This window comes from Lissotriton vulgaris, chromosome 1_1 (assembly GCF_964263255.1).
Source record: "Lissotriton vulgaris chromosome 1_1, aLisVul1.2, whole genome shotgun sequence".
NCBI classification, from domain to species: Eukaryota; Metazoa; Chordata; class Amphibia; order Caudata; family Salamandridae; genus Lissotriton; species Lissotriton vulgaris.
Window position 1 is genome coordinate 1,620,803,277 of NC_141685.1, and position 13,148 is coordinate 1,620,816,424.

The 13,148-nt window shown below is 42.9% G+C and overlaps 1 protein-coding gene across 1 annotated transcript in view; it reads left to right on the forward strand.

Annotated features, from left to right (window-relative positions):
* Positions 1 to 1,976: 1,976 nt before the first annotated feature.
* The window catches only part of LOC147750913 (arylsulfatase A-like), a 495,797-nt gene continuing 484,625 nt past the window's right edge, over positions 1,977 to 13,148 (forward strand). Inside the window, exon 1 of the mRNA XM_086937290.1 lies at positions 1,977 to 2,338. Coding sequence (XP_086793416.1) covers positions 2,109 to 2,338 — 230 coding nt within the window. The 5' untranslated portion in view covers positions 1,977 to 2,108. The remainder of the gene's footprint in view (positions 2,339 to 13,148) is intronic.

The following is a 13,148-nucleotide window of genomic DNA, read 5'->3' on the forward strand; positions in this document are numbered from 1 at the left end:
GTTTATTTTCCTGGGCTTGAGCTCGCTGGCCCAGGGATGAATGTAGACCACCGATAGCCGCCATGACAGCTCCAAGCGTCGGTTCAACCCTGGCCAGCGCCAATTCTTCTCCCTCGATAGTGGCAGTCTTTTCCTCTTTCGGAGACCCCTTAGACAGGATACATCGTCCCAATTCATCTGTTTGGTCTTTTCCGGTCACTTTGGAGGAGCAGGTCTGAAGTGTACATAGGTCGGTATTGGGCGCCATTTCGTTCAACTCATTCGCGATCTATGCCTCGTGTCTGTAGATGTAGGCCCACGTATTAACCCACTGATTTGCTGGGATACTTCAGGTTAGCCTTCCAGGTTACGCCCGCATTCATCGGGCCGAGTTTCAGACGATGTCCGAGCCGTTCACACTCCGGGCTCCGTCATTTATGGCACTCCAATTGCAGCCGCCGTGTTATTATTTTGCTCCATTTTTGCCGCTTATCAGTTTGGATGTTCACCACTAGAATTGGGCAAAACTCCACTTCCATACCGGTTGACCGGTCCCTCCCGGACTCCCACGGCCGATGTTGTTCAACTAGTAGCCGGCTACTCCCTTACTCGAGGCCCCGGCTCCAAAGCTGATGTAGGCCTCAATCTTAAAGGCGATGTTTCTCCGTCCTCAAATCTGGTGGATCACTCAGGATCACACGATCAGGCTTCGTTTCGACTCATCTATACGGGGGCGTTGCATAGGCGCAGGATAAATAGCAGGATCTTGTGGCAGGATAAGGAGGTCCACGGAGCCGGGAGTCTAAGCGGCCATCTTGGCTGCCAGCTTGGCTCCTCCTCCTTTTAGAACATTTTTAAAATTCATTTATTTTGCTAGGGACTTAGATTGTTTTGTCTCAATTGGAAGCACCGTGAAGCCTTAGGACATCCGTGTGTGCTTTTCAAATCTCCATTCATTCTCTCGTTAATTGAATGGTTTGTTTAAATTCGGACCCTGTGCGAATGCTTCCAGGAAAAGGTTTTGTTAGCTGAGTCGTTAGTAAGAAGCTTTCCTTCTGCTCAACTACAATTTTAGGAACTCTCCGAACACACATCACTGCAGGAGTAACAATAAAACTAATGGCAGAATTCATATTGTAGAACTATCAAGAATTCCTATTGACCACACAAACCCTGTGTTGAAATGAATGATGCACCCTATCGAGATATATAATATTGCACAGAATACTACCGAACCAGGGCACTTAAATGCGCCTTGTTCCTGCTGAATATAATAACATCTACAATAAACACCTTATGAATTCGGCTCTGCAGCTCAGCATTTTCTTTGAATCGTCCATATGATTTATGTAAAGAGGGACAGAATTGACCTTTTAATCCCTCTAAACCCTGGCTTTGGGAGTTGCTGGACCCATACCCCAGGTAAAGGAGCGCTTTACATGAGCACCAGTTACATTACACAGGACACATTACTTTTTGGTAGGCACAGGGAAATTAAGTGATTTGCCCAGAGTCACAGGATGTTGAGCCAATGCCAGACTCAAACCTGTTTCCCCAGCCTCAAGGTGGCTAACTATGGCCATTATGCCATGTCCTCTCCCTAACATTAACAACATTAAATTTGTCCATTTGTTCTATATTTAATACTTGCTCACTTACTAATGTGGACAGTACCAGCAAACCCCATTAACTAAGAAGCAATTGTGTCTCTTAACAAAGTTTTTTTTAAATGATTTTAACACCCATAATTTTTATTTACAACTCTTGTTCTTTCTGCCCGGCTGCAGGATCCCTTTCAGAGGCTGAATCTGAAGTGAAGTATTATTTAGTCTGCAGTCATTCACCCATGTGAGGAGCAGCTGATCCCCTTGACTTGAAGAGACCTTATGACTCCTCTCAACCAACCCCGCAATAAAACCATCCCCTCTAGGGCATCTCGAGCTGCTTCCATCCAGTCTTTGAAAAACATTTTTTTTAGCATCAGAAGAGAGCAAAGATCAGTCTTGTGTTGCCAGGCTACCAGAGAGTGCACTTTTTGTATTTTGTCAGGCATTTTTTACAGCGTCCTAGGACTCAAATTCAAAACTAGCTGGCATGACCTGTGGCTAGAGTCCTTTTTGCACGCAACAATGGCGGTGATAGCGGCTCAGCAAGTTCTCCTCTGCTTGTGTCTGGCACTGGTGCCCACCACAGCTACGCCACCAAATATTGTGCTGATTTTGGCTGACGATTTGGGCTACGGTGATCTGGATTGTTATGGTCACCCTTCCTCCTCGACTCCAAACCTGCATCGGTTAGCAACTCAAGGACTAAGGTTCACTGATTTCTATTCCAGCAGTTCACTGTGTACTCCCTCCAGGTATGTGCTGTTCACCTTCTAGATCACTTCTCGCTACCACAAACACAAACTAATTAATATCCACACAAGTTTCCTAAATTTGAGCATGATTGTCAAGAGTGTGACGGTGAGCCTGATTCCCTTATGGGCTTTTTTTATGTGTTCAAGTTATATACATCAACATTATAGCTCAAAATGGAAAGACCTAAACCTCCAGATGTGTAAACATTTAACATTTAATGGTTTCTCAATCATTTGAGTTATGTTTTCCGGTAAACAATTACATTCATTTGCAGTAGTGATTTGTTAAATCCATAGTTTGAATTTCACAGCGAGCAGTTAACTTCAGTGATGATTAGACCTAAGAGCTTTAAAGGCATCAAGGTACATAACAATAAACCTATTATTACGGGGTTATTAATTATATAAACATGTTAATATTTACATTTAGACTTAAGTATTGTTACAGGTTTCATGTCTTTTTAATTAAATAAAATATGCATCTCCGAGGAGAGTGACATATCTTTTACTGGGGAACCTAACCTGAACCTCCAAGCTGCAAATCTTAGGTTTTGGGAACCAGTTGCTTTGTGGTGTTTTTTGCTTTGAAGAACTTTTTTTAATCCTTTTAGCATTGTTATATATTTTGTCTAGAAAAAGATCTGGCACAGTACCAATACACAGTCGATGTGAGGGATGTGCAAGTAATGAGAATATGTAAAGAACAAACAAAACACACAGTAATTGTCTCAGTTATAGAGCAACCTAGTGTGGTCATGTTTCTGTACCCTCTTTCTGTATAACAAACCCCTACATTGTCTATATTGCGGCCTTTTTATATAACCACCCACCTCTCTGACTCTTTTTTGACGTACTATACCGCAAGAAACTAATCCCGTCTGTAAAATATATTTCTATAGGTGTTGCTCCAAATACATTTTCTGACATATTATAACCAATTTCCTAGCCTCCTCTTAAGCTCAATCTAAGTCCTATGTGGTGACTGGTGAAGTAAACAGATACCCAAAATATAAAAAATTAATTTAAAAAAGTTGCAAGGACCCTACTATCTCTCTTTCTATCTCTCTCTCTCTCACTCTCTCTCTCTCTTTCTCTCTCTCTCTATATATATATATATATGTAATATATATATGTGTGATATATATATATATATATATATATATATATATATATATATATATATATATATATATATATATTCACTGAAAAAAACATAGGTTTCAGGCACTTTATAGTTAGAAATTAGCATTTAAAAAACCTCAGAAATTCACTGAAAGAACCATAGATTTCAGGGACGTTATAGTTAGTTGGACATTTCACTCTTACAAAACCATGCAAATTTGCCCATTATAGTTAGTTCAGCTAACAATAACTCGGGCCCCGCAATGCACTGCAGATGACGTCACATATTACATCATTCATGACATGGTCAGCGACATCACTGATGACATCACTGATGATATCTCAAATGACATCACTGATGACATCATCCAGTGACTGTGTGTTTCTCTAAAGTTTAAATATGTTTTATATATATATGCCACGGTGTATTGAAGAATGAGTGGGTGTATAAGTATCTGGATGGAGGATTTAGTATGTGCGTGACTTACTGTATAAGTGAGTGATTAAATGTGTCTTACTGAATGCATGGGTTAGTGACTAAACTCTCTGAATGCGTGTATCAGTATGTCTGTTGTTGTGTAAGCTGCTGCATGTGTTGGTCAGTAGCTACATAAGTGTCTTTATGCGTTATTGATTGGTTGCCTGAGTATTTGTATGGGAGACTGAGTGTGATGGTGGGTGTGTGGGAGGTGAGTGACTGTGCATAGATGTATGAGTGGTTAATTCACTGGGTGTATGGGTTCAAGAGTGCATATGGAAACAGCTGCATGGGCGGGTGAGTGTGTGTATGGGTGTGTTGGTGAGAGATTGGATGTCTCAGTGGTACCTGTCCAAGTAATTACAAATGTAAGAGGCAGTGTATGTGAGACTTGGAGTATATAAATGACTATACGTGAGATTCAGTGACTGTGAGAGTGGCTGTATGGATGAGTGTGTACTTGTATCAGTGATTGTAAGTAGAGTAAGTATGTGTTAGTATATGTTTGAATAAATGAGGTGGTGTGTTTATAACTGTATAGAGGGGGAAATGGGAGTGTGATTGATTATTTGCATGACTGACTAGGTGTGTGAGTAACTCCATGGATGAGTGGTGGGGTGTGAGTGTCTGTATAGGTGTATGAGTGCATATGATAGTGTTGTATTGATGAGTGATTGTATGTATGGAGATTGTATGGGTGTATGAGTGAATATATGTGTAGAACTAGGAATCAGTGAGTGCGTATATTGTAACTGGTATTGGTGTGTCGATGGTTTTGAAAATGGAAATCTGTATTTTACAGTGGGTGTATCACAGATTATATTAGCGAGTGAGGAGGTGCATCAGAATTTGACGTGGATGATGTCATCAGTGATGTCATCAGTGATGTCATTTGAGATGCCATTAGTGATGTCATCAGGGATGTCACTGACCATGTCAAGAATGATGTAATATGTGACGTCATTGGTGCATTGCGGGGGCATGAGTTATAGTTTACTGAACTAACTATAACGGGAAATTTCTATGGTTTTGTATGAGTGAATTATCCGACTAACTATAACGTCCCTGAAACCTATGGTTTTTTCAATGCTAATTTCTAACTAAAACGTGCCTGAAGCCTATGTTTTTTCCAGTGAATTTCAATGGTTTTTTAAATGCTAATTTCTAACTATAACATGCCTGAAACCTATGCTTTTTTCAGTGAATTTAAATGTTTTTTTAAATGCTAATTCCTAACTATGCCTACAAACTTAGGACATGTGAAGAAAGAGGAAGAAAAGCGCAGCAAGCAGCAAGACAAATGTAGAAAGAGGCAACAGAAGTCCAGAAAGACGAAGAAAAGTACAGGAAGAAGCAAGAGATGTGCAAAAAGAGCCAACAGAGGAGCAGAAAGTCCTCCCCTGCCCCCAACTTTTTAGTGACGGGTACTCGTGGTAAATGACTCTGACTAACCAGGACCGGAGTCAGTGCTATGCTAAAAGACACTAAGAATACAGTGAAAACACCTATATACACTAGGGAACACTATGCGTTGGGGTACCCCTGTAAAGAGCATGACCTCCTCTGTATTTGCTATGAGTTAGTGCCTGGGTCATTGCATGAGTACACGGGTAGTGACTGGATGATTAGTGTGCCACAAGGACTGTACATGGTGATTTTATAACTGCTTGGGTTTTGGCGGAGTGATTGGATAAGTGCATGATGCTGGATGGCCGATTGGAGTAGTGCATACATAGTGACAGAGGAATTTCTGGAGTGCATGGGTACAACCTGGGTAATTGTAGAAGTGAGTCAGTACTGTGTAGGTGGTTAGAGGTCTGCATGGGTAGTGCACATGGGATTGTAGAAGTGCATGTGTTAGTGCCTGGGTAACTCCATGAGTACATGGGTACTGACTGGAAGATTACAGTACTGCAAGGAGAGTGCATGGTGAATTTATAAGTGCCTGGGTTTTGTTGGAGTGATTGGATAAGTACATGGTGCTCGCTGAGTGATTGGAAGAGTGCATGGGAAGTGACAGGGCAATGGCTGGACTGCATGGGTACTGCTCAGGGTATTGTAGCGCTGCATGAGTTAGTACATGGGTCATTGCATGAGTGCATGGGTACTGACTGGTTGTTTAGAGTGCTGCAAGGAGAGTGCATGGTGAATTTATAAGTGCTTGGGTTTTGGTGGAGTGATTGCAAAAGTACACACATGTCCCATCAGGCCCGCCCCCTCCCTTCACCAATGTGCAAACGCCCCCTGGTGGGTTTTAATTTGGGAGATTGATTCCCCTTGAATTCTGAGGATCCTTGTGGGCCAACAAGCCCACCATGTACCTCCAGTAAGCGCCACAGCGCTGCTTTGCAGAGAGGTGGTCCGAGGCCACGCCCCTTTTTTCCTGTCCATCACGGTCAATTACAGTAAACAATGTACTGTTGCATAAAACTTAAACGGAATAAAAACCTTTGTACAGAAATAATTTTGGTGTTGCGCTTTAGAGAAATATGTGTATTCAATTAGTGTGTCAACAGAGTCTTGGGCTCAGCAAATTATTCATGATACTAGTATTGTAGGTTGTGATTTAATTCCTCTTTTAAATTAGGTCTAAGACCATTGTCTTTTGTATCATATCAAACCCAGGTCCAGGACCACTGGGTCACCCCATTTTCCTAATGGCTGCCATAGCAAACAGCAGTGTCCCGGAGGTGGGCACCCCGGCACACTGCAGGAGCCATCCCTGGGGGGTGGCGGACCCCAGGGCCATGAAGGGCTCCAGGAGAGGGGGGCCGCATAGCCCCCCTCCCAATGTTTGCAGAGCCCCGGAGGGATGGTGGTTCCTGGGGCTCGGGGGCCCGTAACAGATCCCCACATTTGTATCTTAGTGCCCCAGGGAGGTGGCAGTCCCCGGGGAATGTGAGGGGGCTTGAGCCCCCCACAGGTTTAATTATTTCTTTAAAAAGCCCCGGGCCAGTGGGGAGGCCGTGTGCCCCCGCAAATAATTAATAAAAGCCTTGGGGTGGCCCTCCCCAGAGCTTGGGGGGCTGTGTGCCCCCCCCCACAACTCATAAATCAATCCTCGGGGCCCCCGGGAACTGGCCCACCCGGGGGCTTTAATACAACTAAGCGCGGGAGTCCACACCTCGTTTTTTTTTTTTTTTTGCTGCCAAAGTCGCGCACCCAGCACCAATTCGGCCATTTAAAAAAAAAATGTAATGCTATTTTGGGCCCTGTGGGTCCTTGTGGGATCCCCTAAGCAGAACTAGGGGGTCAGGGTGTTTCTACCCTGCCCCTTTTTCTTGTTTTTCGCGTTTGTTTTTCTCTTTTCTTGTGACTCGGTTCTAGTTGAGTGAACATTTCACTTGTACAAAACCATAGAAATTCCTCCGTTATAGTTAGTTCTGCTAACTATAACTCGCGCGCCCACAATGCTCTGCTGATGATGTCACTGATGACATCTCAAATGTGAAATGTCCAGCTAACTACAACACCCCTGAAATCAATGTTTTTTTCATTGAATTTCTAAGGCTTTTTAAATGCTGATTTCTAACTCTAACGTCCCTGAAACCTATGGTTTTTTTCAGTGAATCTCAAAGGTTTTTTAAATGCAAATTTTTAAGTATATTAGTAGGTATACCTATGTTATTTGTACTGAATTTCAAGAGTTCTTAACAGTTTTTTTGTAAATATATTGTTTATTAAACAATATTATATACTTTTCTAGAAATTGCAATAAAAAAATGTAAAAGTAAAATATAGTATAATTATTTTGTTTTATTTTTTTATTTTAATATATTTATTATTTTCTTTTTTACATTTTTTTCCTACATTTTTGGGAGTCGCGCACCCAAAGCGTACCTCACACAGGGGTGCCCGTATTCAAGCCGCCATTTTGGAAAAGTTGTGAAGGATCCGCGTAAGGTGTGCAACAGGTACGTGTTTTCCAGTTAAGTCATATAAGTATAATATTACTTAGTGTGCGAGATTGGTATGCGACCGTTCCGCCACTCCTGCTCCCACATATTCGTGACACATGCTCATTACGGTACGCGACGTTTGCGTGGTGGCGGGCCCCACGTGACGGAATATACGTGCTGGGGCGCGCTGAGTGCGTGACTCCCGCGAAATGTTTTATATTTTAAAATGATATGTATGTTAACCCTGGGCGTAGTTCGCGTAGTAGCGCTACGCGTAGGTACTCAAAGTTCACTTCACATTATGCAAGCTACGCGTAGCTACGCAACTGCGTAGTGTACTGTGCAAAATGCTGTTCGCACTGATTGCACAGTGCCGGATGCTTGTCCGCACTGTGCAATCAGTGCAAACCGCATCTTGCACAGTGCAAGTAGTTGTTTTCTGCCGCTCGAGTAGATTTCTACTCGAGCTGCAGCTTTCTCAACGCGGACTGGTAGTTTCTCATCACGAGCAGTTGCAAGCATATGCGACCACTCGCAATGAGAAACCTGACCCCCCCCCCGCGTTGATAATCTCGCCAGGAGGATTATTTTCCAAGCTCACGATCTGCAACTTGATGTTGCTGATCGCAAACGAGGAAAAAGTCTTGCCGGGATGTCATTTTGCTCGCTCGCAGTCCCCAACTTGACGTTGAGGACTGTGAGCAAGCAAAAAATGACAGCTAAGCTACGCGTGTTTGCACTGTGCTACGTGCAATTTGTGTAGTGCGAAGCAGCGCAAACTTCGCAAACTACGCAAGCATAGCATAGTACTTCGCTCAGAGTTAATGTATGTGGGCCTGATTCACAGAATTCACTTAAGACAAAATCCTGAACTTACTACTTTTGGTATTCACAGTATGCACTTACTACTTTTGGTATTCACCAAATGGATTTACGACTACTAACTTTACGTCCGCACTGGGGCTGGAAATTCCGGCCCGGAGACGGAGCTTCTGGCTTGGAGGCAGAGCTTGCAGCCTGGAGGTGGAGCTTCTGGCCCGGAGGTGGAGCTTCCGGCTCGAATGTGGGGATTTAGCCATGACTGATGACTGAAATCTCCAACTTTGGGCCAGAAGCTCCGCCTCCGGGCTGCAAACTCCGCCTCCGGGCCAGAATTTCCAGCCCGAGTGCGGACGTAAAGTTAGTAGTCATAAATCCATTCTGTGAACACCAAAAGTAGTAAGTGCATTCTGTGAATACCAAAAGTAGTAAGAGCATTCTGTGAATACCAAAAGTATTAAGTTTAGGATTTTGTCTTAAGTTAGTTCTGTGAATCGGGCCCTGTATCTTTAATGTACATATTAGGACAAGAGATTATCTAAGGTATTCATAAAAATTATATATTTCTACTTGTAATAAACGTATATTATTTTAAAATATTTTTCGTGGAGTCGCTTCGGTGCGTTCTTCGTGCGCGCTGGATGCGCCACTCTCATGTGACCTTAAAAAAAGGATTTGATTGGTTCATAACATTTTCCACTGTAACTATTGAAGGACCCCACCCATTTTAATCATTCTTGTTGGAGCATCTTTTGAGGAACATCTCATCTTCTACAAGAACATCTTTGGCATTTTTTGGGTGTTTTTCTAAAACTAACTAAGAAAACGGCATCGGGACAGCAGCAGCAGGTGGAAGTATCTTCGGAGGAAGAACTGTTGGAGGAGGCACCATCTAAGCAGAGGCCAGAATCTGTTGTTTGGAAGTTTTTTTTACTTTTCCACCAAGGAGAAAAAAAAGTCAATGCCAGTCAGGTGACCTGCATAATTTGCGACAGAATCCTTTCAAGAGGCAGTGAGAAGAAATACTCATTTGGCACTGCCAGCATGTATAAGCATTTGCGTACTCTGCATCCTCGCTATCTTGCTCGGGAGGAAATGAGGCAAGCTGCTCAAAATCCACCAGCAGCTGGAGCTAGAACATCAGGAGCATCATCATCACAGCCTCCTATGGAAATAAGACCGGAATTCTTGGAGCAGCACTGTGTCAAGTGCAAGAAAGTAATCTGCTATGGAGAACAGTCGGTGGATGCTGTTTGTGCTGCTCAAAGAAACCACCTCTGTTAAATTTTTTGTTTGTTTGTTTGTTGTTGAAATGATCTTTAATTCCAAAAGTTAGCTGTTTACTTTGTTCCTTTTGTTGTACAGTTTTTAGAAAAACACCAAAAAATATACAAAATTGTTCAAAAACTACAAAAAAGAAGAAAAAAAAAGTTCTTGTCAGAACTGCGTTATCTGGGTAAAAACAATCACTATAATTGCATGGTAATGTCTGAAAGTTTGGTTGAATATATGTGTAGAGCATGATTGACTGAAAGAAGCATTAGTAGTGTATGGTGAATTTATAGGGGCAGATCTATGAGGAAGTGCTGCAGCATGGCACCGCAAGCCCTTTTGCTGCACCGCGCTGTGACACTTTTCTGTGCTTCCCTCTGCACTGGCGCACAAACTGTAGCCATGCGCTGACGCAGGCACCCTTGCACCGTGGTGCAAGGATGCCTGCACTTGTGGGGAGATTGTTTTTGTGCAGGAAGGGACACCTTCCTGTACAAAAACAATCACTAAAGGCATTTTCCTCCTTCAATGCGTGCTGTGGAATGCAGCAAGCATTGAAAGAGGAAAAAATGAGGAGAAATGAAAACATTTTCTCCTCGTTGGGCCTTGCTACTCCAGCTCAAGGGTGGTGCAGCATTCACACGCATCTCCAGATTTACGATTTCTCGTAAATCTTGTGATGTGTCTTGTTCCATAGGTGTTATGTGGGAACATACACAGCAACACCCATGGAATGCCACTTCAATGCAAATTGCTGTGTGTGTAGGGGCCGTATTTACAAGAAGAGGAAAAGCCACAGAGGGTGGATTTTTCTCTCCTTGTAAATATGGAGGTGCCCCGGCGCCACCACTATGTCACAAAAAGTGACTGTAGCACTTATTGTCTTAATGCCTGAGTCACTGTATAAGTGCATGGACAGTGACTGAATAGGTAGAGTGCTAGTAGTTCACAGCAGGGTGAGTTTATAAGTGCGTATTTTTCAGCACAGAGATTAGATGAGGACATTGTTTTGTCAGGATGATTGCAGGAGTGGACAGAGAGTAACGGTGTGATTGCTGACTTGCATGGCTACTATCTTGATTTTTACACGACTAAATCACTAGTCTGCAGGGGGTTAGGAGACTGCATATATTGTGCACATTTGCCTGTAGCACTGCTTGTCTTAATGCCTGAGTCATTGTGCAAGTGCATTCACAGTGACCGGGTACCTAGACTGCTGGTAGTTACCAGCAGGGTGAGCTTATAATGCTTATTTTTCAGCAGAGTGATTAGATAAGGACATGGTTCTGTCAGGATGATAGCACGAGTGGACAGAGAGTGACAGTGTGATTGCGGAACTGCATGACTAGTACCTGGATTTTTGCAGGAGTAAATCAGTAGTCCACAGGGGGTTAGGGGACTACATAGATTGTGCACATTTGGCTGTAGCACTGCCTCTCTTAATGCCTGAGTCATTGTAGAAGTGCATAGACAGTGACTAGATAGTTAGAGTACTGATAGTTGACAGAAGGGTGAGTTAGAAGTGCTTGTGCTTCAGCACAGAGATCAGATAAGGACATGCTTCTTTCAGGATGACTGCAGGAGTAGACAGACACTGACAGTGTGATTGCTGACTTGCGTGGCTACTATCAGGATTTTTCCAGGGCTAAATCAGTAGTCTGCAGGGGGTTAGTGGACCGCATACATTGTGCACATTTGACTGCAGCACTGCCTGTCTTAATACCTGAGTCATTGTGTAGGTGCATGGGCAGTGACTGGATAGGTAGAGTGCTAGTAGTTCACAGCATGGTGAGTTTATACATGCTTATATTTCAGCACATGGAATAAATAAGGACATTGTTCTGTCAAGATGATTGCAGGAGTGGACAGAGAATGACAGTGTGATTGATGACTTGCATGGCTACTATCTGCATTTTTGCTCAACTGAATCACTAGTCTGGAGAGGCTTAGGGGACCACATACATTGTGCACATTTGACTGTAGCCCTGCTTGTCTTAATGCCTGAGTCATTGTGCAAGTGCATGGACAGTGAATGGGTACCTAGACTGCTGGTAGTTGACAGCAGGGCGAGTTTATAAGTGCTTATGTTTAAGCAGAGTGATTTGATAAGGACATGGTTTTGTCAGAATAATAGAGGAGAGGACATAGTGTGACAGTGTGATTGCTGAACTAGATGACTAGTACCTGACTTTTTGCAGGACTAAATCAGTAGTCTGCAGGGTATTAAGGGACCACATGGATAATGCACATTTCACTGTACCCTGTGTGTCTTAATGTCTGAGTCATTGTACAAGTGAATGGACAGTGACTGGGTACCTAGAGTGCTGGTAGTTGACAGGAGAGTGCGTTTATAACTGCTTATGTTTTAGCACAGGGATTAGATAAGGACATTGTTCTGTCAGGATGATTGCAGGAGTGGACAGAGAGTGGACAGAGATTGCTGAGTTGCATGGCTACTATCTGGATTTTTGCACATCTAAATCACTACTCTGCAGGGGGTTAGGGGACCGCATACATTGTGCACATTTGACTGTAGCACTGCTTGTCTTAATGCCTGGGTCATTGTACAAGTGCATGGACAGTGACTGAATACCAACTGGGTAGCTACAACAGTGCATCAATAGCATGTAGCTAATTAGAGGTCTGCATGCATAGTGCACATCATATCTCAGTAGTGTTACTGTCTACACCATTCCATAAGTACATGACTAGTAACTAGAATAATTACAGTGCTGCAAATAGAGTGCATGGTGAATTTAAAAGTGCTAAGGTATTGGTGCAGTGATAGGATAAGTAGATAGGACTGAATGGGTAATTGGAGAATTGCATGAGACAGACAGGATGATTCCTAATTTGCATAAGTACTATCTGGGTATTTACAAGAGTGTATCAATAGTATGTAGCTGGTTAGACATGTGCATGCATAGTGCACAGAATAACGTACCTGTAGTAGTGTTACTGGCTAGGGCATTCTATAAGTACACAACTAGTAACTGGAATATTTACAGTGCAGCAAACACAGTGCATAGAGAATTTATAGGTACTTAGGTATTCGTACACTGAATGAATAACTGTATGGTGCTCGATGGGTGATTGGAGGAGTGTCTCAGTACTAACAGGGCAATACCTGCTCTGCAAGCAAACTCTGTATAGGATTAAAGTACTGCATACATCTCTACTGCCACATTACTTTTCTACAACTACTTTAAATACTACACCA